Genomic DNA, 27382 nt, shown 5'->3' with positions numbered 1-27382 from the left:
CAGTGTAGGCGACTGTCTCAGGGATGTTGTTGATACGTTCACATAAGCATCAGTATGCTCTGTCATGTTTTTCAGTGCGGCAAAGATAAGAGGTGAGCAGATAACTGAGAAACTGTGGGTGCATAATCTTTCATTTCTCTTTGAAATGTATTATTTCTTGATAGAGTGTTTTCTCTGTAATTTTCTTTTCTCCTTATTTATTTGAACAAGGCTGCTAGTTAGTAGCCAAACTGAAGAATCCTTCTGTCAGAAAAATAGTTAATTGGGAAATTGGAAAACAAAACACATTTGATGAATACGCTGTGTTGGAGATGTTAACTGGATTTACATAATTTGAGTAAAGCCCAATGACAATTGGGGCTTTTTTTAAGGCATGCAAACTTTCTCTGTCATTGGGGCCCATTCATGAAAACGCCACTCTCTGAATATTAAACTGGGATTTCAAAGAAGGCTTTATTGCATGTGAGAGACTCTGACAACCAGTTTCCACAATGTTTTGTCTCGGCAGACGCACATGCATGAAAGCTGCATTATCTGACTATCTGCCTTAGCTGCTACATACAGTTTTTTTCTTTTTTGCAAAGATTAAGTTTTCCAAACAAATATTCTGTGGTCTTAAAAAAAATCCTGATGAAAGCAGTTAATTGGGAGTCACGGACAGCCTTTGTAAAAGAGCTGTTGAGGCGGGATGCTGTGAAACTCTAATGGCATCCTTTTCATTTGACAGAAGAACCTGCTGAAAAGGACAAAGCCGGGATTCTACACACCTGTGATTGGATGTGAGCTCGTGTTGACCTCAGACCATTAAAATGGAGTTGCCATGGAAACTTATAGTGCTGCTATCATTGGTGGAGTGTGTGGCAGGTAAGCACCCCCCTTTTTCCACAAATATGTACTTTTTTTTGTGTTGATATGGCTATAAATTGGTGCCCAGGATTTGTTCACAATGAGACCGTGGAGAGTGGTTCAACTTGAAAGCAGAGTCCACAGTTGAGATAATGGTACAGACTCATTATACCGGACTCACTCATGACAGAATAAGACCAGCTCATATGAAGCCATTTTAAAATAATTCAGTATCTGGCAGTTTTACACATTCATAGAGCTTAGTTTGATTGAGTGTTACCAAATGATTGGTAACAACATTAGAATTATGACTTTGTAAACGGCTGGTCAGCTATAAATGTTAACTATGATAACGTAAACGAGAAGCCACGTTTTAGTCTAATCTATTGTACTTGTTAAAAATATAAAAAATGATCAACTTTGCAGTTCAAATGTGCCCAACAGCTTTTGGCACAATTGAATTCTTTTTTTTTTTTTTTTTTTTTCCCCCCCACAAAAGATAGCAGTCCATGTCTGTAATTGTCAGGTAAATGAATCCTTCACTAATGGCGGGAATGTGTTCCTCTGTTCTTTTCCCACCACTAAAACCTATTAAAATATCATGCCAGTTTTCTTCAAAGGACTCTCCCTCTGTCTGACAGTTTCATGGCCAGTTGGGCCATGAAACTTGGATTCTGCTGGTAATCGAATAGAAATTTTGTCAGTGATCTTGCCCCTAATTAACAGTAGCCATTCTTTTTTTCTGACTTTACAAAATGCTCTTGGTGGAACGTTATTTCTCCGCTGAATGTCTGAGATTGAGGCCGAGATGAATGGAGGCTTTGTCTCCTAAAGCAGCAGCGTATCTCCAGAATGAGTAATCTTTCTTGTTGCGGCGCTTCAAATCAACAGCTTCTCCTCTGTGCCGGGACCTAAAATAATTAGTGCGCATGCATGCGTGTTGGTGTGTTTTGTGATTGCGTCTGCCGCTGTTTGTTCGTGCATGCATATCTCTTTTAAAAAGCATGGCAGAACATTGGCGCCCACATTTGCGTGCGAGACAATTAGCACCAATTATCTCTCAATCCAAAGCACATCAATGAATACCTAATGAGGCTTTCCCTGGGGGAATTGCATCTCCCCATGGAATGAAAAACACACCACGCTCCCAAAGCAACGCAACCCCCTCAAGTACTCAAAAATGCAAAAATGTTGAGAGCGGTGGACGCTGCAGATAGTTCCACGACCCTTTGGATGCAGATTTGACCTCAGACGGTCAGGTTCAGTTGGACAATTCAGGGCCGAGGTCAGCGTGACACATTAGATAAATCACATTCAGAGGTATCGGCTGGGAGAAAGGCTGTGCTTAAGGAAGAGGAGCAAAGGGCAGATCGTTTCTTAAAAGCACGGTGGTGTTGCACTACCATTGCCTCACTCCTGAGGCACACACTCACCGTCGGTAATACAAAATCACCAGGCATTAATATTCAGTGTGGGGCTGCATTACACATGCTTTGCTTCGAAGGACAAGAAAGGCACAATATTACGGCAGACCTCCAAAGATTCTGCTTTCTCACTAGACGTGATAGGGACCTTTAGTGTGCTGATGTGCACCAGTGGCCAGACAAAGCAAGCGAGTTGGACTGAGGGGTCAGGTGGCGTATCTGGACCCTCAGCTGTAGGTATCAGCTCGATTGGAAGAGCAACGGGGCCAAAGAGGAAATAATTCCCTGAGTGAGTTCATCCAAAGTTAACCAGCCCCCCTCCCTAACCCCCCCGATGGCTCTAAACAGCCTGAAGCAAGGGCGTGCAAGGGAGTGACTGAATGTGTGAAAGAGAGCGAGAGCGTAGCAACAAAGAACGCTCAGCCGGTTGTAGTTTGACCTGCACGCATGCCGTCTCGCAGCAGGCCTCCTCTGGGTTCGGATCAACAGTCTCCATCTTCAAGGAGTGGTTTGGTTTCACCTTCGTTGCACCGACTGCTAAATCCACCCTCCCATTTTCCTGCAGGGAAGAAAATTCCATTTATTACAAATGTTGCCTTGTAATATCGCCCACCATGGACGGAGGAATATCTGATGGAACACAAAATACTAAATAAATATGTACATACCATTATATTCAGCATTTCAGCATTGGGGGGGTGCAGCCTCTGTGACAGAAATGAAGACCCTGTTGTGTCGCTCACAGTGCGCATTCCCCATTACTGCACACCAACATGAATAATTTCACAGAAGATGTTGATTTCAGGAATTTATAAGCACCTGCCTTGAAGATATTTGGCAGGTGCATTCTCAAAACACCTGCAGTTGGTATAGTGGGTCTATATTTAGCAGCAGCTCCACAAGAAATGTAAACAAATCCACAGTTGCCGCTTTTAATGCCGTACACTAGGAACAAAAAAGTCCCTTTAAGGAATAGGCCTGCGTTTTTGTGCTTCGCTAAGGAATAAAAAACAAAAAAAAACAAAAAAAACCCCCACCTCCAACAGCAAGTGGAGTGATTGACCCCTGACTGTGCTGAATGACATGTTGGAATTGTGTTTTCACCAAAGCTATGACGTGACTGTGACAGTTTGCTTTGGTAAAGCTTTCACTGAATGATAAATGTCTTGCTGTGCAACTTTCTGCAATCATGACTCATAAAACACAACACAATAGATCCATATGTAAATGTCCTCCCTTTCATTCAAATGGGTTCATCCAGACTTGCGCGTGCACGCTAAACTTTTTCAGCTCTTGTGAAGCTTTTGTAAGCTTTAGCAATCAAAGTGAGGCCAAGCTGAAACGTGTCTTTGAAATCCGCACAAAATGTTAGACAATGTGTTCTTGCTGAGCAAGAGAATATTCAAGGTTAATCCTCCTGAACCCATGCATTTTTCACAAATACCTCTCCTTCTGGTGGTGAACACAAGCAGCGGATCAAGTATGAATGTGAACGCAGCAGCCGTTCAAAGACAGGCTTAAGAAAATGTTAATGTGTCCTGTTAAGTATTCACAATGAAATACTCCCAGCCAGGTCGACGCTTGAGCCAATGTTTATTTGGAGCAGGTGTAAATGTAAATGTAAATTCTGACCAGCTGGTGAAAGTACATTTCCTATGTCGTGCGACCCTTCCCCCATGTTAAAAGCAGCGATGACTGCAGCCCAGTTTGTGAACATGCTTATCCCTTTTATGAACTTATATAAAGATGAGAAATATTCCAAAATGATTGTTCTTTCCCAATGCCTTTTGGCATTGGGGTGAAAAATCATTGAATGAACACGTGGTTACAGAAATTGACATACAGTAAATACTGTGTACTAAAAATATCCATATTAATTAAATAGTAATCTATACTGATGTCTCGGCCGTTATCTTTTATAGAATTTCTCAGCTAATGTTGACATTATAGACCTTTAGATCTATGCTCCACAGACTTGTGTGAGGAAAAGACATTGAAGTAATTATGCAATTATTACAAGATAAGTAGTTGCCACCAAGTCATTTGGAATCTAGTGCCACATTAATCCCGGACATTAACCCGAGTTGAATTAGAAAGTGCTTACTTTCACAGGACTAGAACAACCAGAGGAGATATATTTCTTTCACAACTCATTAAGAGCATTTAGGAGATTAGAAGTCACATTTTGTCAGACATGTTTACGAGGTCCTCGTTCTGCATTGCGCCGAAAGTCAAACCGCTAACCTCTGGTCAAATCATTTTTCTTTTCAGTCGTTATTACGGTCGGAAAACATTACCGCATGTTTTTAAGGCATGATGAATGTTTCCATTAGCTGTGACCATAGCATCTGGTAAATGACAAACAACATTTGAACCTGAGGAAGAAAAGGTGGGAATATTGCTACCATTAGGTGACAAATTGCACTCTGGGAAGCAGCGCGCTCCCGAGTTAATGCAGACGTGTATAGAACAACAAAGGATAGCTTTAATTTGCCATTCCCCACACATGGAGTTGGAGCTGATCAATTGCGTGTTTTCCCAGTGAACATGGCTTTGAATACCCTGGACACAAGAGTATTGAATTTCAGAAGCATAAGCTTTGATTAGTTGGAGAATGGTGTGACATGCTGGGATATTGCCTGGGAATACACCAGGCACATTGGTCTTCTTACCGACTGTCACTTGCAATTCGATCAGTGCAATTAAAGGGGAAGCCTCCTTGATTAATGTTTTTCGTTTGTTTGTTTTCTCATCAGAGTAATATACGTGTTTTACTTAATTATTATTATAGCATTTCAATATGCCCGTGTTAGAAACACAGATAATTTTCAGCCTTAGATGTGAACAAATCTATAAGACGCCTTAAACAACCCAAAGTTTGCAAGGCTCTGGAGGAACATTTGCTGCCTCTGAATGAGAGACCTTAAAGGTATAGCTTATCAGGCCGGGCAGAGGGGAAAGATGCTTTAGAAAGCAAGATTGGCTTTTTTTTTTTTTTTGATGCATAAAACCTTAAGCTGAAACGAATGGATTTGGGACCTCACAAACGGCCGATACCTCCCCCGCAAGTCGACTCCCCATCCGCCTGTTTATTCATGCTGAGGTAAGCTGGACGAATTCATTTGCTGTCAGCTAGTATTGAATTCGAGATTAGTTTTTATTTCAGCCTCCTAAACAGCTCCCTCTGCCTTCCCCTCGTGTTGCTTTTGTCTGCGGAGCCTTCCAACGCGACTGCGCGAATCACCATCTGGCACCAGGTGATGGATACGAGTGGAGGCGGCCCATTTCTTTTCCAAAGGACTCTTTCATAATGACCTCCATCTCTGTCCACTGGCATTGTGCAGGCAACTTCCCGTTAGGATTCTCCATCAGTGCACTTCTCAGATAGAGCCCTTTTTTTTCATCGCTCTGCTCCGGCGGCGCTCTGGCGGCTGCACAAAGTTGGACCGCCAACACATTCTGACTTGCTCTTTCAACACGACTCTATCCCGGGCAATATATCAGCAGATCTAGCGCTCTGAAGGAAAATAATTCACCACTTCTGCCTCCACGGGCACTCCCGACATACACCCAACAACAACATTCGGAAAAGTCTTGAATTTTGCTGTATTTTATTGTGGTCGCTGTAGGTTCTATGTAAGTGTTTTCTTACAGAAAAGCAGGCCTTGCAACGATAACCTCCACCGCCTTCCATTTTTAGCATTAATTCCCTGTTATGGCTATGAAAGAGTTTCAGAGCATTTGCATCAGTTTGAACCGAGCCCCAAGGTACCAGCCCCCGGAGCTCAACCCCTTCTTATTATTCTGACACATACCCAACATTATAATAACAGTTGCCATGGTAGTGGCAAAGATCAGGCCAGGTTCAGCAGTGCAATAACTACGAATAACCACCTCAAGGAAATACTGCTGCTGATTAATTCCCCGTTAATTGAATATTGAGTCGGACTTGAGCTCTCGCAGTCCACTTTGGCTGGTTTACGAATGCAGCACATGGCAGGCTTATGCAAAAATGTTCTGTTCTAGTTGATGCGGTTTGGTGCGGGTGCTGTTGGGGCAACGCAAGCGGTGGTGTTTGCACCTAAGCTTTGAAACAGCCGGGATGCAAAGTGGGAAAGCATGAGGTGCAATTCTGAATACACAATATAAATCACTCGCTGCATGCCAACAATGTTTTGATTCGTAAGGTGGTTGGGATGAGGGGTGTTGTTTTATTTGTATCGAATGTAAAAATAAAAAGAGCAATGACACAAAAATGTCTTATTTTGAAAATACTTTTGTTTACGGAATGCTATTGTGTTGTATCACTTGCTGATAAGTTTATCATGAAAGGAAATCTGTTCAGTTGAACTTCTTTATCCTTGGAGACAACACTTAAATATACTGCTGCATTTTGATGGGGCAGGAGGCCTTGTGGACGTGACGGCATGACACCAGCGATGGTATACGCGGCATTATTCCTGTGTTCTTTTCTAAAACACAGTAAATGATAAATGAAGCCTTGACTGCTCAGCAGCACTCAGCCAGTACAGCAGAGCGCACAAGATCCCCTTTCGATCAAGGTTTCTTCACTTTACTCTCCACGTTATCCAAAAAAAAAATGCTATGAAAATGTCCATAAAAATTGTCCTGTTCTGACTTTTATACTTTAGCTATTTCTGGATTTAACAGCATTGTAACTCCGACCTTTAAATTGCATTGAATTAAAGTGCCTATGAATAATAATGAGGAAAGGACGAGGTTCAGCCTCATTTTGAGAATTTTTCAATATGACAGTGAATTTAAACGTTTGTGGCTTGATAACTGGAATCGTTCATCAATTTTATAAGCTACACATATTCATCGCAGTTGTTCACCAGACTTCATTATTTATCCTGTGCATCAGGCTTGAGTTTTTTCTTTTTTTAAAAAATGTGAAGTGTATAAAATGTGTTTTCTGGTAATCAATCATCATCGTCGTGTGGGACATGCTCCATCTAACAGAGATTATAATTAGCCGGCTCGCTATTTTGTGTAGCTTGCTGAGAGGGTTTTCATCCTTGTGGAGAGGAACAATCAGTTTACAAGGTCCCTTGTCAAGCAGCTCCGCCCCTCTTGAGAGCTACTCTAAATCTTTGGGATAAACCCGCACTTTCACTGTGCCTTCAAGACCTGCAAAGGATACCTCGCCTCTTGTACAAAATGACTTCGAGCCGAACCAGCCGAGCTCGGCCACCCCTGTGCCATTTCACAAATGCAAATGGATTCTGACAAATCCAAATTAAATCTGCTTCCATCACTGAGGTGATGACTGCCCCGTGGGTCAGCCTTACAGAGGGCTCTACCTTCACAGCAAGCGCTCACTCATAATTTACGAGGAAAGCGGTGACACAACACACACTGCAGTCTCTTTGCCAGCGCTTTCTTGTTTATTTTTTCCCTTGCAAAAGACAATCAGACGGTGCCCTTGGGTAATTTAGTCTTACTCTGTTATTTGTTGTCGCAGTAAATTTTTTTAATTTATTTTTTTACATTATTTTGATTTAGTTTCTCCCATGCAGTTTACTTGTTGGTATGTGTTTTGGGATGATGGAAAGGGTAAAACAAGTAGACATTACTTTTGCTATTTTTTCCGTTTTTTTCCCCACGCATTTTGTCGCTGATGTCTTGGCATTATGCGATAGGTCTTGAATGTTTGATGATTTTTTCCTGAAACTAAACTGTGTCTATTTCTGTGTGTGTATGTGCGCACGCTATGTGTACGTTGCAGTGTTTGCATTCAAGTTTTTCAAGGTTACCAGCCTGATTATACAGCCTCCGAGGGATGCAGCAACTTTCACAACTCGTATGAGTAATGTGGGCTTCACTGATGGATATGTGCCAAACATTGATTTTTATGGCGTCTAAACTTTCTTTTCATTTGTTCAGTTTTACACTTGGCTTCCTCTTCCACACTCTCCTCCCCGGAAGCCTTGGAAATCTACTGAACAGTGGCGGAAAAAAAAAAAAGAAAAAGTGGAAATTGGTTTCCAGGCCTACCGCAACATCAAAGCTGATGCCATTTTGTTGCTTGTCCGTGCAGGAAGTGGAGTCCTGCTGAGGCCCACGTTCACCAAACAGCCCGGCAGTGTGGTGTTCCCACTTCATCCTGGAGAGAATCGAAGAGAGGTGGTGTTCAGCTGCGAGGCCCAAGGACACCCGACGCCCTTCTACAGGTGACGCCGGCCGACATGACTTCTCATGGTTTCTGCCATCTCATGTGACTCATTTCACACAGTCTTGGAGTCCAGCCTGAGCCGTAAAAGTTAGGGAGAGATAGCGCGGAAAAAATCCTCAAAATCCCAAAGCCACAGCTCGTCGATCTGTTTACATTGGCCAGTGAACATTGATCAGCTGTGCTGCTGCTCTCGTCTCTTTTCTCTCAGTAGCGTCGGTAGCGACATGCGAGGATCAAGTAACCAGTGTCGCGGTCAGGGAAACTGCGGAAAAACACCGGCGCAAACTATCCGAAATGATGTCAGAAGATGCCAGAGTTGCCTCTTTATGGTTCCTGCTAGAGTTTTATGAGTGCCGAGGGCTGGGCGGGGCCTGCTGCAGGGCAGCCGATTCAGAGGCTAATACCGCGTGATAAACACGACTGGAATCAACCCTGTGGACTCAGGTGCAGTAAAGGCTGCCTCTATTTGTCGCCCGTGTTCGCCGCGCCGGTCCTGCGAGGTTGAGTAGTCCCATGGAAAATTGTGTTTGAAACAAATTGATGCCTCCGCCGCTAACAGGATGACAAATGAAAACAAATGACAAACGATAATTTGCTCTAAAGTACATCAAGCACAAAAGCGATAAATTTGCGTAGTCCTTCGAAATGGGGCCGCGTAGCGCTTGCACGCCTTTCACCATTATTAAATGCAAATTGGAAAGCCAAGCGTTTATTCTGTAATGGGTTGAAATGATCTCTCATAACGGCAGCATATAAATATAAATGTAGCTTGAAGATCCTTGATGTTATGCCCAGCAGACACGAATCCAAATGAACTTACAAGATCCGGTCGCTGTGATCGCATGGATTATTTCACAATCCGTTGGTTGCTCTATTAGTATGTGGATACTTGCAGTTTTGTCAGTAAAGAAATGGAAATCAATTCATAAATCAAATCTGCATAATCTGTTTTTTTTTTTTTACTCCACTCAGTCAAACTTTTATCAGCGTGCGCAGCTCTATTTGAAATCAGATTTTACTATAATATGCTCTTTCATTAAAAGAAAATGTGCCCAACCAACAGTGGTTCTAAAACTCTTTTTGAGACACGCCTGTAAATGTTTTTTTTCTTTCATCTGTGGCACCCCTAAAATTGCTTCGTTAATTTCAACTCGCCACAGTTTATATTTACGATATCTTTACAATTAACATCCTGCTATAACTGTGTAACTTTATTAAATGACAACATTGATTGAATTTGTTTGATTATTGAGATATCAGATTTTAATTAATAATAATAATAATAATAATCATCATCATTATTATTCAAATGGAAAAACATCCATGCAAACTCTGTTCAATTTAATAAATAATAGAACCACATAACACAGCCCATAACCTGAAAACTAATCTCTTGTACTTTATCTCACTCAAATGCACAGCTGAAAACATCCACTCATTTGTTCTTCATTTGGATTTTTCTGTACCATGGGTGCCGCGGCACTCACCCACTTTAAGAAGCCATGTTTTTCTTCAAAGCTGTCAATTATATTGCTTTTGAGTTTAGGGGCCGTACGCTGTCTTTAGCTAGTCGAAAATTTCAACATGGTTTTGGCTATTGCTTAAATGCTGCATTCCTGCTGTACCCATGCAAGCACCCTCAATTTCTGAACAGTACTCTGATTTGGTAACTTGGCATGTTGCAACAAAATATATCATGAAATATGGCAACACTTCACAAAATAATTGTAATAATTTAGTGTGTCTTCAGTGAAGTAAGGGAGGTGAAACTATGCATTGCCATGATTTTTAATATTTCAGTTGTTGTGCGTCTGCTATCGGGGACAAACAGAGAGTAAGCGCTGGCAGCTGTTGCCTTGCAGCCTTCCTGGTCACTTTTAAGATAAAAGGTGTTTGTGTGCAGGTCTTAATTACTGGGGCTGTTTGTTGTAGAGTGAATTCTGGCCCCTGCGGATAACTTGGCTCGGACGTTATCCCAAATGTGATGCGCATTTATCTCGGTTTTGGCATAGACTGACATAACTTTGGTAAGGACGAAGTTGTGGCAAATAATTCAGAATGAATGAACTTACAGTCCTTCTGCGACCAATGGCTGGCCAGGGATTGTTTGGGCCACATTTGGAAATTACTTTTGAAAGCCATCTTGCTCCACCATATGGTGGGTGACTAAACGCCGGTCAGAGAGGAGTCAGAGGTGCCACTGGCGAATTAATGTGTTTAAGACTAAAGACCAAAACTGCTGCCATGGCGACGCCAGTACAAGTTGTCACTACGGCGGCTTAATTTGTCTCATCTGGAGCTCCTGGACCTGCTCCAGCTGCAGCACCAATCACTAAATCAATCTAATCAGCCAATCTGCTGCGAGCACCATTTGGCTGCTTGTGATGCCCAATTCCCTGGCTTCATCAACCCCTCCTCCAACTCTACTCATCTAAATCCTTCTAACTGACAAAAGGGAGGAGAAAGTCGGGAACACAATCCCCAAGTTTCCTTTTTGGGATCTGGAAAATCTAATCAAGCCCGAGCAGCAAACATTCAACGTAATCGGGACATTTTCCCTCATTTCTCCGCATTCCTCCTTCTGCAAATCGGTTTTCCTCCCATTTTCTGCCCACTCGTTATTCTTTCTTTGCTGCAGTCCCGTGTTTTTCCTCCTATTCCCACTCTCGTTCTCTTGGACCGCAGTTTAACTCGTGAATGAAAGTGCCATTTGCGCGCACTGTGTTTCCCTGGTTGTAATGCAGACAATTTCATCGAGCGGTGCGACTGATAAAATGCACCTGAATACGTTTACAGGGGTTTTTTGTCTCCAAAACAAGTCGGATTCAGATTTAATGCAATTCCGCAGGCCTCGATTTCCCCCTCGCACATTTGGCAGTTTATTCAAAACAAGAGGTTTAATCAAAATGCGCAATTACGCTGCGGCTCTTCGGCCTCCTTCTTTTCCCTTCAGCAGCCCTGTTCCTTGGCCCTGTGGTCTGGCGATCATCAAAATTGCCAGGGACGGTTTCTGATGCTGGTTCAAAGGGCCCCCTTTATGTGGCTGCCGCTGTCTGAGGGATAAACAGACAGAAAAGAAAAGGGAAATGTTGAGAGAATACAGATCGTTTGATTTGGGAGGACAAAAAGCCACAACTGAAGGACATATTTTTTTGAATAGTTCTATTGCAGATTGCATCTCACTTTGATTACATTTTTGATGCGGCGCAAACATGTGACGGCGGGCCTGGTTCATGGATGGAAAACTTTCCCTAAAGCTCCTGTTTTTCCCTGACCAGCTCTTTGGTTGTTTTCCGACGCCTGCAGGTGGAAGCTCAACGACTCCTTCGTCCAGGCTCGGCCCGGATCGCGCTTCTCTCTCAACGGCGGAAACTTGCACATCAGCCGCCTGAATAAAGACGAAGATGTGGGAATCTATCAGTGCCTGGCGTCGAACTCCTTTGGCACCATTGTCAGCCGGGAGGCGAGCCTCCACATCGCGTGTAAGTACTCGGCTGCTGTATTTCTATCAAAAAATCTATTGAATCTATTCAAAGAAAATTTTTACTACGTGCAGAACATTGGCATCCTGACACCCGGTTGCACATTGATGTTGGTGTATGCAAATCTCCTCCCTTTCCTTCACAACCATCGGCCAGTTCTCTCGGTGTTGCCAAACATTCCCTTATTTTTGGCCTCCTGCCACCAATAAATGACCATCTGCCACCAATTGATTTATTTTTAGTTACCACGCTGCCTGTCGCTGGACACGTTCCCCACAATTCCTCTATCCGTGCCCACAGGTATGTTTTTTTTTTACATGTTGCCACTTGTTTTTCATAAATGCATTGACCGCAGGCTGTGCTTAGTGTGGTGTTGAGACTGCAACCAGTCACACTGCTGGTAACTGGTGCTGCCTGGTGAGTTCACTGTAGATTATAAGGTACGGCGAGGCGGCTTGAGAACGGCTCCTTCAGCTGAACAGTGACGCTGTTGCCTGGTGAAAAATTTTATTGCAATGATTTCGATATCGTGCAGCCAACAAGAACACTACTGTTACCCCTGTTAGAGGGAATCGTGCTTCATGGATGCAAAGGAAGAAACCCATTCCTCTGGTTCAGGTTCGACTACAAGCCACAATAAACTGGTTTATTGTCAATCAGGAGAGACTGTGGCAACAGTTGGTTTAAAGGGAAGTACTGACATGGACAATGCATTTCAGTGTACCTTACTATATGTACGTATGTCTGCAAAGGTTCTCTTGAAAGATAAGCCAAGGGAACTGAACTGGTTTTTGTTAACCTGAAGACAGTTGCCTTTTATCCAGAAGGCTTCTTTATTTCTGAAGAAGAGGAAGAGGAAGAAGAAGAAGGAGGAGAAGAAGAAGAAGCCTTTCAGATGTTTTGAAAGAAATCAATCCACTTGCCTTAACTTAACCTTCAGGATGTAATCATATGTTGTACATCCGCCTCACCAGCACAACGCCAGAGAAAGAGACCCTGATTCTGATCCTAATTTGGCTGCGAATAGACACTAGAAAACTGGAAAAGAAGCCGAGAGGGTCCCTCTTAGCTTTTGTCCCCTGCGGCTTGATGCATCGCACACTTCCTCCATCACTTGACATTGGCCATGAGGCACAGCACTAGAAGCCGGCGGTGACCTGCTTTGTTGTGGCAACCAATAACGATAGCGTTGGCTGATGAAATGATTTTGCATATAGTGCCTTTCAAATGTAGCCTGCTGTTTATAGTACCATAATCCAGTGTGGTGCTCCCCTGCCTGTACGAGCCCTGGCCTGGACTTTTTTAAAAGTGCTTCATTGCCATTATTGCTGTTGGCCTTTATTGTTTTCACGTTGTTTCCCCTTAATTGTTGCTCGTAAAATTGTCCCCCCTCTGTGTCCCAAATTTGTGCAGTAATTTGCCGCCGTGGCCACGGAGCACAGTAAACAGTTTACGTGCCTAATAATGCAATTTTATATGCGCAGTCCAGCCAAAGACTGGGCTTGAAAAGACAAAGTTGTCCCCCAGATGCAGACAAATGTTGCACTAAAAAACAAAAACAGAAAAAACGGGGGTGAAAGTTCTGATTTGTTTTTGCTACAGTTCAACAATGCCAAGCAAACTCTGGGATTTAATGAAATTACTGTAAATGCCAGTAAAAGTAGTTATTTGTGGTTTGTATTGTCAGCGTGAAGATGTGTTGTTGCTGTGGCTCCACAGATTCGAAAGAGGTGCCGGGTCATTATACACACAAGAGCAGCGATTCAAGGTTGTTCGTCGAGCCGATATTCATCCCACCTGCAGGAGTTTTCAGCGCAGTGGGCCACTGATAATTTTTGTTCGTCGAAGGTGCACACTGTAGATAGTCTTCAGTCATATTGTATTTTATTGTTTTTGCCGTCTTTTCATCTTTTCTCATTCTTATCTGTCACTCAGGTGGTTTTTGTTTGTCCTCATTTTCTGACTCGCGAGCGGCAGTAACGAGCGTACTTCCCTGGTGCGAGCGGCATCAGTAAAGCTTTATCTTGTCTTCAGGAAGATGGATAATAACCTCATTCTGAAAAGTCAGAAGCACAAAAAAAAATCTCTCGCACAACAACGCATTGTAATAATAATGAGCGGTTGTGTTTTTGTCAGTTTTACGGTTTCACCTCCGCCGGGTTGAATTAACTTTACCTTCACTATGTTGATTCAAGTCTTTTTTATCTCTCAGAGACTAAAAGTTTCTCTTATACATCACATTATGCACTTTTGATACAACGTTCTGCTTCGCCGAAAGCATAATGACCCAGAAGGATCCTCAAAGAATTTGGTTTTTTGTAACAAACAACAGAAAAAAATCTCACACGGCTGCAATCTTTCCGTGTTTTTTCCTTGTGTACACTGACTCAAGCCCCAGCGTCTGTGAAGTTGGCTGCCTGACGCTGGGCCACAAGTTCCCACAAGTCAGCGGTGACGGTGAGGTGGTCCTTGACAGAACCCGTATAGTCGCTGCTTTACGGCCCTCATCCATCACCCTTCATTGGACCACAGTCGAAGGCGTCTCTGATGGCAAGGTGAACTTGAGGCCTCGGCCTCTGACGGGCAGCCCGCATCAAATGACAGGCCTGATATCTGTGAACAGATGGCGCGGCTAGATTGAATTCTCATATCTGTTTCTGTGCCGCCGCCGCCGCCGCCGCGGAGCTCTCCTTTGGCGCGCGGCGGCGCCAGAGGCGTCCGCGTTCATCCTCCCTTCGGTGCCACTGTGTCCCGGAGTGCCGCTAAATCTTTAGCATTTATTGGAAAATTGTTGCCAGGTTGCCACCAGCCTCTTGGTCGGTATTTACATCTCCCATTAATCCCCGAGGGTTTGACGGGAACGCTTTGCGACTGCCGCTGGTCTCTGCCTACCTGGTACGCCACAGAGTTCTGTCCGAGGAGGAGCGCCGACGTGTCATACATCTTATTTATTGCTCTTGGTTTAACTTAATTAAGTGTGCCGTATGATTGAGCAGGTCCCGGGTCAAGGGAACAATTCACAGAGGAGCGGCCTGTTATGAAATTCGGTGTCGTGTCATTTGTAACAGACTGTGACTTTGAATGGCTCAATATGGTCCTTTCAATCACCGAGGGGGCTCGAGCCTCTCGCCGTCTTGCAATAACTCCACAAGACAAAGACCGCGCCGCGTGCTGTTGCAATACATAACCCCCCCGATCAGAAAGCGAGACGTGCCTTGTAACCTAATAATGGTCGGCCCATTTAATATAGTTCCTGCATTGAAATTCCACATGCAGGAGAAAAAACATAAAACAGCAGCGGATACATTTAGCACAGCTTTTTTTTTTTTTTTCTTAAATTAAAATCACTGGATCCTCTTTTTCCATGAGATCTACACCGCGGTTATTTATTCACTGCCGATAACAGTAAACATGATGGATGTTCCAGCTAATAATGGGCCGTTCTATCGAGACTGTGTTGCATGTGGACAATGTATAAATAGTCATCGACAAGACGGCCCAGATTTTTTAAATCCTCCGTGTGACGGCTGCCTCCATGGCGTCCGTTAGCATCTGGTCGAGGCTTAAAACTTCTCGGAGCATAAAGGTTCTTGATCCTGTTGACAATGAAGAATTAAATGTTTAAAAGGTTCGCGTCGCCCGCCGCGGAAGGAATAATCTAGTTGGTTATCAAGCCAGATTGAGTTTTCTAATCCCTCAAGGATATTTTCGGTGTGAGTGGAAGGATTTTCGCCGCTGCGCATTGGGACGTTTTGCAGCAGATTGTAGGGGGGGGGGGCAGAGGGGTTGGAGGGCTGCGGCATGCAGGCTGAGTGCAGTGGAGGGAGAAAGCGGCGGCCTAATGCGGCGCCGACTCCAAAGCTGCGTCGGCAGCACCTTCTGTAATGAAGGTTGAAGTAACTGAATTTATGAGAGCAACGCCCCCCCCAGAGAAAGCACCTTGTATCTTGGCGCTCATGATTTCTCTGTTAAATCTTGGCCCGTAATTGTTCCCCAATCTGCATTTTTCTTTTCTTTTTCTTTTTTCGTGCTGGCTTCAGTCCAATCGAACTCTCTTATCTGTGTAATTACTTTGCAAGATTTCGATCGCTCCCCTCTTTTCTTTTCTTCTTGCCTCGGCCGTTTTCATCAGCTGCTGTACATCTAATTCACTGCTTTTGCCTCGGGTGAAAATTGAGTCCGTCTTCAGCTCGACAGCATCTCGAGAAAGGACGACGACACTTGGCGCGCTGATGCTAAGTGCTCCGTCTACGTTTCAAAATCGTGACGGGGAGGGCGGTCCACTCGTTGCTAAACTTCACAGCGACTCCGTGAATATCTGGAGACAGTTTGAGTTGCCCTCCGCGCAAATTAAGCCGCTTTGATCGCCGTGTGTCGCTCACCATTAGGACTTCACAGCGTTTTGCTTCTGTGAGAGCAGAGTGGAGCGACATGAAGATAAGGATTACTGGAATCATTTCTCTTCTGACTGCGTGTGGAAATGCTCATTAATTTTCTAATTTTCCTTTATAGTAGCAGCATATGTCTTGATTTGTAGATATGTAGCTTAGAGGTTTTAATCAGTTTCATTACACCATTTGCCATTTGAATGCTTATTAATATTTCATGCATTAATTAAAATTAAAAAAAAGTTTTTTATTAGCAAGGTTGATATTTCTCTGAAACCTTGAAGTCTTTTACGCCTTTACAACTTCTTGCACTTCATGGTGCGCATATTATCGCAAGTCGTCTCATAACTGTTAAAGTTTTCCTTCACAATCGTACCAGTGCACTGGCCGCGAGTAGAATTATAAACACCCTTGTATGACAAAGCTATACGCCAGTTGGACAGTGGAGAAAATGAAAACACAATGGCAATGGTCCAAAGCACGACTTTTACGGCCACACACACACACACACACACACACAGAAAACTCCATTCTGTAAAGAGGTGTTGGGAAGTTTTTGTTGAAAACTCATATTGTCTAAAATACAACATACTCAAAGCCTACATGTAAAAATATTCTGTTTAAATTTTTTATGCTCCTCAAGGATTCTGCAGACTCCATTCTCTGCTTGTGCTAAAGAAAAACTGATTAACCCTTGAGAAATTTTTTGGCTCTCAAGGAGTCCCTTAAGAACATTCATGTGGTAAAACATAGACAACTAACAAGAATATAGCCTTGTCCTGACATCTGTGAATGTGTAGAGCGGAAAGCAAAACATGACGATCAAGCTGAAGGGAATGGATTTTTATTGAGCACAGAGAAACTTGATGAAGTGCGAGCAAGGCATCCTTGTAAGACACAACAAACGTTGCCTTTCCAAAACACTTTCATCATTATTTAGAGTGCTCATTTTACATTTGATTGAAATCCCTTTTCGCCTCTTTGGAAAAACACAGTAAAAGGACAGCCATGGTGGGTAAAGTAGAAAAGGGCTGCAACTATCATACTTTAAAATAGCTTCCAAGGCGCGTCCCATTTCTTGTTTAAACAACAGCTGGGTGGGAGGCATCTCCTTGGAAACCTACGGGCAGCCTTGACTGTCTGGAAGAAGAAAGTGAAGCAAGATTAAAAAAGTCCTTTTGAAACTTTCACATACATATTTATATTTCTTTTATTCATTATGCCGGGGGCCACAACTGTTGTTGGAGTTGTAGTTAGTCTCCAGTTTCATAAAAGCAAACAAGAATATTTGCACTTTAGTTGTAATCAGGGACTCTCAGTCACAATGTTTTAAAAGAGTAACGACTCCAGTAAAGAATACAATTGTTACACTGATGCCTAAATTGTACTATTAAATGGGATCAGCAGGCAGCAATATTTGATTTGTTGAACTGAACAATCCATACTTTTAAGCAATACATTTCAGCCTGCTGAGCTTGGAAACCTCCATCGCATACAATCGATATCAGCAAATAGATGGATGAATAAAGGTGCATTACTTTGGTTTTTTTTTTTAGCATGTGTGTAATTTATAAAGGGCAAATACACGCAAATCAGAAACTGCCCTTGAGCTCAGCTCACGTTTTACCTTCTCCAACATCACCTCCCATTCGTTGCAATAGGTCACATTGATAAAGCTGCCGCAAAAATGCAAATTCACATCCAATTTCATGGATCCGAAAGCACTCAAAATAGCCTCAACTCTCCCATGGAGAATCACGTTGCAGTTGCAGAGCCGTGATAGGCTTGATAAGATGATCCACAGGGTGCGGAACAGCTTGGGTTGTCAGGCATTGTTGGCTTTTAGTGTGTCTAGCTCATTTAGGCCCCTCCACACTCCAAAGGAATATTGATCAGGAGCTTCAGTCTCAGTGTGAGTGAATTATTTAGCCTGGTTTTGGAAAATAGTGAAATTCGATTTGGTCTGTTGTTCACAGTGCGAAATACATCCATTAGCTGTCAGTATTTTTTTTTTCTCTGAGATGATTGTGAAATCATCAATTTGATAACAAGGCTTGTACCTTAGCGCACTGGCCGTGCATTCTACTCACTCTGCTCATTAGAATATTTAGACAGCCTGATCTGAATCTCAAACATGAAGAATGGGCTTCATTTGCTCCACCGAAACATTCGCATGATTTCCACCGTTTGATGTTTTGATATGATGTTGGAGTTTTAGACGCTTGCAGGGGTGTCTTCGCTGGACAGCAGTCAGTGCAAATGCCTGTAAATGCCACAAAGCTGTGGAATTGTTCAAGAAAGAAGAAAAAGAATTTTGAAAATAAAAAAACAACACACAAACGGTCTGAAATCAGTTGAAGAACTACAGTATATCTGAGAAGAAAACAGCACTAGGAAGGAGCAAAGCGCTGAGGTTGGTATGGTGTGTTCAGCTGAAAGCAGAAAATAGGTAAAGTCTTGACAGACAGTGACAGCCAGGGAAAGAAAGAAAATGAAAGTGGGCATATTTTGAGAGACTATGGGCTGATGTCAGAAGAAAGGAGGGTCTTAAAGCACACAAGGAGGCTCTCTTTTTCACGAGGAGCCGTACACACGTTGTGTAAACATGAAGAGATTGGTTCTCTAACTGAGGACCGAATCTCTCCCGCAGCACATCTGACACCACAAACAGCTGACTGAAGATAGTGGGAGTGTTTTTTTTTACCCCCCTTCTTATCAGCATTTGGATGAGTGTGCAGAATATAAAGTCAGGCCAAACGATCCCCAACATTAAACCGCACAGAAATGTCGCTCCCGCAGCTGCTGGGATGTTCCTCCTGACTCAGCAGGTAGTGACCCGAACAGAGTGGCTGCACTTCAATATGTTATCAGTTTGCCTCCCAGGCAGTTAAATGAAATTTAATTTGTCACGCGATGGAACTACCAGTCAAAAATAAATAAATAAAAAAGGCCAATGGAGAGACATGAGCAGACTCGACAGACTCCAACTTATGGAGGCAAATTGGATGTGCAAGAACACAGAAATGAGCAATTATCAAATGCAAAAAGATTCTGGCATGGTGTTTGAACAAGTTGTGTATCTAAATTCGGAGAAGGGGTAAGGCTGGATTTCAAATATGGGGTTCGAGTGACCCACTTGCATTTTCCCGCCCCACACAAGATTGGATCTGTCACCTGAGCGTGTAAGCGGAAAAAGGGGCACGAAGAGCGGGAGGAATCAGAAATCGTTCATTTGTGGACATAAATTGGATATGAATTTGATATTCGACTGGCTTTGCGAGCCAAAGACTAAAAAAAAAAAAAATCTAATCAAATAAATAACTTGAATTGCTAATTTGCATTACATGCTGGTTACATCCAGAGTTTAATAAAGGCTTCCTTCTTTCTCCTCCACTTTAAAATGCCATTAGTATTCTACGCAGCCATGAAAATTCTTAAGAGGGCTCAAGCTTTAATTTTGATTTTGTTCTTATCTGCGTCCAATTGCAAAATGTTGTTCAATTCCGGTCTTGGCCACAGGCTTATTTCCTCTTTCAGGCTGGTAGGCAAGTCATCTCCGGGCGTGCAGGTGGTTTTAAATATAGGAGGACATGTCACGCATATGATGTGTGATGTGGCAAACCTGGCCGACATCTCTGTTCATCCACACCTCCTGTCATACAGGGAGTCACACATGGCCCCAATAGGCCTGAGATCATGTTAATCTCATCAGCTTCATTAAAGTACAATGCGCTTTCAGGTCCGACCTAATTGCTGATTTTCAGTTCCTGCCTGGAGAATATAGAATATAGAAGGTGAAACAAGACAGTTCTGTTTGAGGAATGGCGTAAATGTTCTGTCCTGTAATGACTTAATGTGAGGCACCTCGACTGTTATTACTGACACCTGTTGTTTTTTCTTTTTTTTTTCGCCTCTCGAATATCAAGCAGCAATTAGATGGATTGTCACGACATGTGACACAGGCGCTCACTAATGGCTCAATATTAAATGTCATTGCTTTGACGTTTCCCTAATTTGTGAAGTACTTTGGCTTAATGCCAGTGTTGCCCGGCGTGTCAGCACGTGTGAAGGAGCCCCTCACAACAAACAGCAAGCGTCTGCTTTCAGCGCTTTTTCCCCATCGGTTATTGTTCTTAAGTACGCCCACTGGCCACTTTAATAGGTATACCTTGCAAGCTCCAGGTACCAAAAAATAAATTACATTCAGATTTTTTTGCTCAACAACATATTGACTCAAATTGAACTATTGCTCCCCTCAGTACCCCCGACTCGCTTTGTATTGCGTGTTTACGGTTTTTCAAAAGATCAAAGCAGCCAGATGTAGCTCCCTTTTCATTTTGACACAGCTCTCAGTTCCTCAGATGTTCGCTGGAGGTGTCGAGTCTGCAAATGACACCCAATCACTTGCTGAATATTAAATAAGGTTCCTTAACTCTTAAGTTCAGTCCTTAATGAGAGCTATAAATGTTTGACACCTTGAGCTGCTGGTGCGAAAGCGGTGGCACATCATCCCCCTCCCGAAACCGATGCGTGCCGTTGAAATAACAAGAAATTGAGTTAAGCACAAAAAAAAAAAAAAATGAACAACAGCAAAAATGCTGCCGCATGGGGTAATTTTCAACGCTTTTGCTTGACTCACTTTTTCATTACTGCCAAGGTCTGCAGAGATCGCATACTGTATTTATGGCTCGTCCTGTTGTGATTGCGCGGAGGAAGGGTCAGATTGGCACTCCTTCACCCTGTTTACGAATTTATTCTTGATTATGCCATTAAATGGCAGGCGCACGCTCGGCTGTGCCGCCCGCCTGCGATATCTCCCGGGAGCCACAGAGAGGAAGGAAAAAGGCAAAACGCTCCGGGATCGCCGTCTCTATTTGCTTTCTCTCAGCAGGTTGTCAACAAGTAATTGCTCTCCATACAAATGATGTTTCAGCCTCAGTCATTTAATTGTTGCCGCGCGCGCAGTGGATGAAACGCAAGAAGTGATAACAATATGTGCTTCCAATTAAATTCACCCATGCATGACTTATGCTTGAGGGATTGCTTTCTGCTCCAGTCAGAGGTGTTAAAGACTCCACCGTGCATTTTCTTCTTTCTTTTTTTCTCATCCGCCCGCGCCTTACGCCAGCTCCGCATGGGCGTCTCACGGAAAACAAGCTCTGCATCATATGGCGGCGTGACACTCGGGTGTTGTAGCCGTGTTGTCCCACCAGATAGGAAATTACAAAGCGCCCGCAGCAAGGACGCGTCGAGCGTTTACTGCAAAAACCGTCCACGTCCACCTCTATTTCCTGTGCGCTAATAGAGTTTGTGTGGAAATGAGTTCATTACTGTTTTTTGTTTTTTTTGCTTTTCAGACTTGGAGAACTTCAAGACGCAGAGAAGAAATGCGGTGAGGGTCCGCGAAGGTCAAGGAGTGGTGCTGCTGTGCGGCCCGCCGCCTCACTCTGGAGGTAAATCGGTCTGCTCCTATTTGTCTCTCTTGTTTGTGTATTTGTCCTGTCGCTGCCCCTCCGGCCTTACTCATTTGTGCTCCACATACCTGAGCCCTTTGAAGAGACGCCGTCAGTTTGCGGCAGAATGCGGGACGCTCGACGGGCCGTATCACTTCCCCTATTCGTCATCGTCCCCATATTTATCTGGTCAGTTGGAAGTCTGTGTTTGTGCGCTTCCCTCAGATCTCCTGACTGTTTGTTTGCGCTGTGGAGGTCAGCGGAGTGAGTCATTTTTACTTTGGGACACTCGGGGCCTGTCAGCTTGATTTCCAGTCGGGGACCGGGCGAAACTTTGGCATGCAGACTGAGGAGGATGTCTGCGGCTGGGGCCCGGCCAGGCTGAGTAATAACGGCTCTCCCTGGACGTGCTTTGTTTGCTTCTCTCGGGCCCTTTGCACCGCTGACATTATCAATGGAACTTCGAATCCGGCGTTATTAACTCCTACACAGGGGTCCCAATGAGGCTTTTTGCTCCACCGGCCCTGCTGATTGTAATGCTCCACTGTTGGATAATCAAGATGCGCTCTCGCGCACTTCTGCCCACTTCAGGGAGATGAGAGGCGGTGTTATTTAGATCCTGCAGTCAAGTGAACTCACAGCAAATGTTCATGGTAGAATGACTGGCAGCGACCTGCCTTCTTCACTACTGTAACTTTAGAGTAATGCACACAAGATTTTGCATAAAGCTTCTCTTATAGAATTAAATGAAATCCAGTTTCAAAGGACAAATTGGAACTGGAAGTCATGCTCCACTTGGACACCAGCGAGCTTCAACCCACACTTGTTTCCATTGTGCAAGAATTCCGAGACAAGCAGAGACACGAGTTGTATAGAAACTCGTCTCCCTTCTTTAACTGTGTATATTTTTGTGTTTTCACTGCTTGGGTTTCACGAGCAGCCTCATCGCCCGGCTACTGACTCCTATATTCCACCAGACACCCTGCCACCCTCTTTCATCGTGCGTTCACACCAAACGCGAAGTGATTGCAGGAAACGCAAATGCCACGTCCCTCGATCATTACAGGATCTTAATTAAGGTGCGGTGCGATGTCGCCCAAAAAAGTCAATTTTTCCAGTTTCCTGGCATCGCACGAGGGGATATCATGCGTGTACATTGACTTTGTATGTATTCTTGTCACGCTTGTGATGTTTGGTGTGAATGCAACCGAACAGGAAACTTGTTTTTCACAACATGTCAGCCTCCTAAAGTTGTTAAGAAACTGTGCAACAACTGCTCTACAACTACAACGACAAATACAAGAAATGCAAGAAGCCACTGCCCGCCTAGATGATGCCAAAGACATTTGCTTTTGTTGCAGTTGTCAGAATTTTTTTTTTTTTTTTAATTTCCAACTGAACAGGATGGCATTTTCAGATTAAATGTGTCCCCACACCCTGCAAAAAAAAAAAAAACTTTCAATGGCCTTTTTTCTGTGCAAATAGTATTTGTGCTTAACTTCTGACTGGCTTTAGGAGGAGTCTACTCAAATTCTCAAACGCATAGCAGACAACCACAAGGCGGTGATATGTAGCAAGGCTTGAATTGCAGCCACCTGCCCAACGTTTTATTGCTAATTGATCTGTTTGACTGCGATAAACAAAAGTCTGGTCCTGTCACCTCCACAATTTCACTTCACAAAAACCTTATTTGGGGCGAGCAGTAGACCTGATGTCCCCTGCTGGCCAGGTTTGGTCTTGACTGATTATTTATCAACCTGTAACTGTGTTAACCTAGTGAAAGAAAATTCCATGTGTTAAATGGCTCTGAAGCAGTAAAATGTTGCTATTTAGGAATCTGATCAGACTGTTTGCTCAATTTCATGTCTAGAATTTTATGATGAAGCCAAAACATTTCTGCCACCTGAGGTCATATTATAATTCATGGGGTGGTATTGATTTAGACCTTGGGTCAGGGTTAAAGCAGTTCCAATTATGCTGAACATTCAGCCTGGACTGATACGCCACTCTGCTCAGTATATCGGAATTTGTTTCGGGATCAAAAAAGTTCATTGTTAATAACCAGCTTGTGCTGTGTGTTGCTCCAAAAAAGACAGTTTTCTTCCGTCGGTTTGAGTTGACTAATTAGTGCGCTGCGGCGGTGTGAAAGCGTGCCGTTTCGCTGCAGGGACTTGATTTGTCTTTTTTCTATCACGCAAGCAGTTGTAACTCAAACGGCAGACCTTCACTGTAGCGCTTCATCCCATAGATGCAACTTAATGAGACATCTCACCTTGTGCTGACAAGAGGAGCCGGAACAATGAGCCACGTGCATATGTTTGGCAGCCTTGTCCAGCAACCGCTTCTGTTTTTGGACTTTCTCCCTTCTGCTGAGGTGTCCAATTGGCAAAGACAGAATCCTGCTTAAATACAAACCAAAAAAAAACAAAAACAGTAACATCTTGGGCAGTGTTGGGCCGCAGTCGCAGCAGTGCTACGACGGCATCAGAAGATGTTTGAAAAGATTCTGGCACAGCGATTTGAATCCGATGGTTTATTCATCATTTGTGGAGAAACGGCACACGTTTTCTCTGGACGGCGTCCCACGTGAAAGAATTCCGTGGAGTTTCGTTATCAAGCTTGATGAATTGGCTGCCATCAGAGGGGCTGCGACAGCACTTTAAAAGAGGGAGGCTGCAACCTCATGAAACCTTTTTACATAAGTGGATTGACGTAGGGGAGGAGTCTCTTCCCTTTTGAACGACCTTCTGGTTTGGGCAGCGTTTTGGTGGCGGGCATGTGTTGACACTGACAGACGTCTCCTCGGATAGATTACATGTGCCTAATCCTTTCTGGCAATTTGCACAAATTAAAACGCGCTTGGTGCGAGCGCTAGTTGCGAGCCAGTCAGAAGAGGAAGGAAATGTCCAGTAAACACCCGACCAATTACTTTTGCTGTTGAAAACGTATCGACGTTGTCTAACAGTTTTCCTTTGGGTCACCTTTTGTGTTTTGAAAATTGAATTTTTTCATTTATTTATTTGATCCGCAAGTCCCTGTGGAGTATTGAATTCTGAGTCCCAGATTCAATACTAGAAACCAGTTTGGGGACCAATTAAAGGGATTTTTGGCCGGAATTGCAGAGTTGCTTCCAACTTGCAGAGAGGCATTGCCAGTTTTCGTGGTCGCTAAATAATAGTTTGTTCCGTCTTATTGAAGGGTGTGATTCATATTATCAGAGCTGGCCAAAGTTGCCATGACTAATACGAAATATCACAAATCAGTTATGATATTTCACTGGTTCATTTTGGTGTCCTTGCGTTTCTTTTAATGCACATAATGTTGAAAACGGTTTAGCATGCACCAGGCGCCGCATTCCGTACCTGCTTTTTTCTTTTGATGATTTCTATTGAATTATTTGAGACTGATAGCATGGTGTCAAAGGGACAGACATTCAAACTTAAGTACTTACAGATTTGAAAGAATGTATAACAGGGTGAAGTGCTGGACTTGACATCTGTCGCACATAAAAGAACAAGAGCATTAGAACTGGTGTCTTGAGCTACTTAAATATACTCACATCTTGAAGAAAGATGAACAAAGAGCTCCATTGCTTAATTCTGGGAACAAAACAAGTCCTGGGTGACCTCGTCGAGAGGTATGGAGCATTATCATTATCTTTCATTTGAGCTACAAGATGAACCCAGTTGCGTTGCGTCTGCCTGAGGTGAAAAACCTTCAAACTTCAGCGTCACTGGGCTGTTCCGATGTTCACCTCTGAAATCCCATAAATCCTGGCTCTCCCTGTCACTTGCCAAGCTTAAGTGCCTTATTTTACTCTTTAACTAACAGATGTTTTTACCAGCGGGAGTTTCTATACTCTTTGTCATCTGTTGCTGCTGCGCTGCCGCACAATGGGGGGGATTTTAGGATATAATTTTATTCAAATTAGGATTAAAAATGTAACATCTCTCTTTTCAACTCCTTCTCGCAACATTCATGAGACGCCCCCGGCCTTCTGATGTTGCACTTTGCTCAAGAACTTGGGGATGCTTTGTTGTGAGTGTGATCCTCTGTATTTGACAGCGACTCACAGCGTAGATGTTTACCAAGATGTGTGCCAGAGTGCGTTTGGGTTTTGACTAAATCACTGGAAACACAATATCTGCCTCTTGATGTTTTTCCCCTCAAGGAAGCGTTAATAGATTTATTCAGTCATTGTGTTTAATAATTCATGTTTGTCTTGTCTGTCATTTGTCAGCAAGGCTCAGTCCGTATTTAGACCGCAAACACCCTTTTGTTTCAGGGAGACTGAAGTTTTGTGAGAACTTTGGTTGTGGAGGGGTCGTTGCCAGCTACACCTAGCCCATGTCTCATACAAGGCCATTCTCATTTTATATTCATAAAATTCCATTTAGGTTTGACGAGGACACCAAAGTTATGCATTCAAGGCAAAATACAGCTTGGTGACAACTGACTGTATCTCTTCATTGTAATTCACTGCAAGACATGTTTGTGTTTAAAAAAAAATAAAATTAAAATAAAATCTGTTGTTTGAAAGACAGAAAAAAAAAAAAGTCAGACAAAAACAGGATGGTCCTGCATCCAAAATCAATTGGTAATAACTTTGGCGCATCAATGTGTTGTAACTGCCAGTCTTGGTCGGTTTCCGTCAAATTGAGGTCAGCTAACTTTCCTCTTGCCAGACAAAATGCACCCAGAGCTTCTGCTGACCAGTAACGAACCAAACACCCTTATTTGCTCGCGCAGACTTTCTTCTGTTCCGCGATGTGACAAATCAAAGCTGCTCTCCGAGACACGGGTCCCGAGCTCACAATGATCCCATTTTCTGACAATATTTTCAGCGGCAGTCATCATAGATTATGCTCAGCGAGAGAGACGTTGAGGATGCGCTCTGGGATGAATCATCCGCAATTTGCAGACATCTTTGCTGAAAGGCAAGCCTAACCATATCTGCCACAGTAATGATGCTCCTCAGTCTCGTTTCAGTCACGTACTCACACATTGATGCGTAGCCTTCATGCACAGGCCCACACACGGATCATTCACGTATCCTCATGTAAACTCTTTCTGTTTCATTCTATACAATGCTGCTGCGAATGCCCCGATAAATGTCTTGAAAAATTGATGATTTTTTTCCCCTATTGGTATTATTTCTTTAAAAGGATTTATTCCAAGAATTTGTAAAAAGAAAAAAGTAACATTTAAACCTAAAAGAGGTGTAAGAAATATCCTCAAACCAGTGGCTTTGTCCTGGTACATCTGAAATTCAGTCTGGGGTGAAGTGGGGGACGTGCTCTCATAAAGGTTGACGGGACATAATTCATGATCAGCACAACACAAAGATGTGCCTCATCTCCCCTGTAAAGGATTTCAATATCTCCTGCGTGATTCAGGATGCCATTATGACACGTTAACGATGCCTTGGAACCCCCCAGGACAGCTTCATGAATTAGCCCGGGACGGCAAGGATGTTCCGAGCACGGGGCACTTGGAAGTTGTGCTTGGAGGGAGAAACACAATATTGTCCTGCATCCGGGGGTTGCTGCTCCGCTCCTCTTTGCTCTGCGTTGCTCCGCTGCACTGTAATGTA

At 43.4% G+C, this 27382-nt stretch overlaps 1 protein-coding gene across 1 annotated transcript in view; it reads left to right on the top strand.

Annotated features, from left to right (window-relative positions):
- cntn3a.1 (contactin 3a, tandem duplicate 1) overlaps window positions 1–27382 on the top strand; it is a 72996-nt gene that overhangs the window by 8304 nt on the left and 37310 nt on the right. Inside the window, exons 2-5 of the mRNA XM_076042118.1 lie at window positions 728–864; window positions 8332–8464; window positions 11773–11948; window positions 21694–21789. Of these exons, the coding sequence (XP_075898233.1) occupies window positions 810–864; window positions 8332–8464; window positions 11773–11948; window positions 21694–21789 (460 nt within the window). The 5' untranslated portion in view covers window positions 728–809. The remainder of the gene's footprint in view (window positions 1–727; window positions 865–8331; window positions 8465–11772; window positions 11949–21693; window positions 21790–27382) is intronic.

The sequence above is a fragment of the Nelusetta ayraudi genome, unplaced genomic scaffold (genome assembly GCF_046127955.1).
Source record: "Nelusetta ayraudi isolate G7.1 ecotype Tasmania unplaced genomic scaffold, CSIRO-AGI_Nayr_v1 ptg000070l, whole genome shotgun sequence".
In the NCBI taxonomy this organism is placed as follows: domain Eukaryota; kingdom Metazoa; phylum Chordata; class Actinopteri; order Tetraodontiformes; family Monacanthidae; genus Nelusetta; species Nelusetta ayraudi.
The sequence above is the reverse complement of the archived record's forward strand: the minus strand, read 5'-3'. Positions and strand labels throughout refer to the sequence as shown.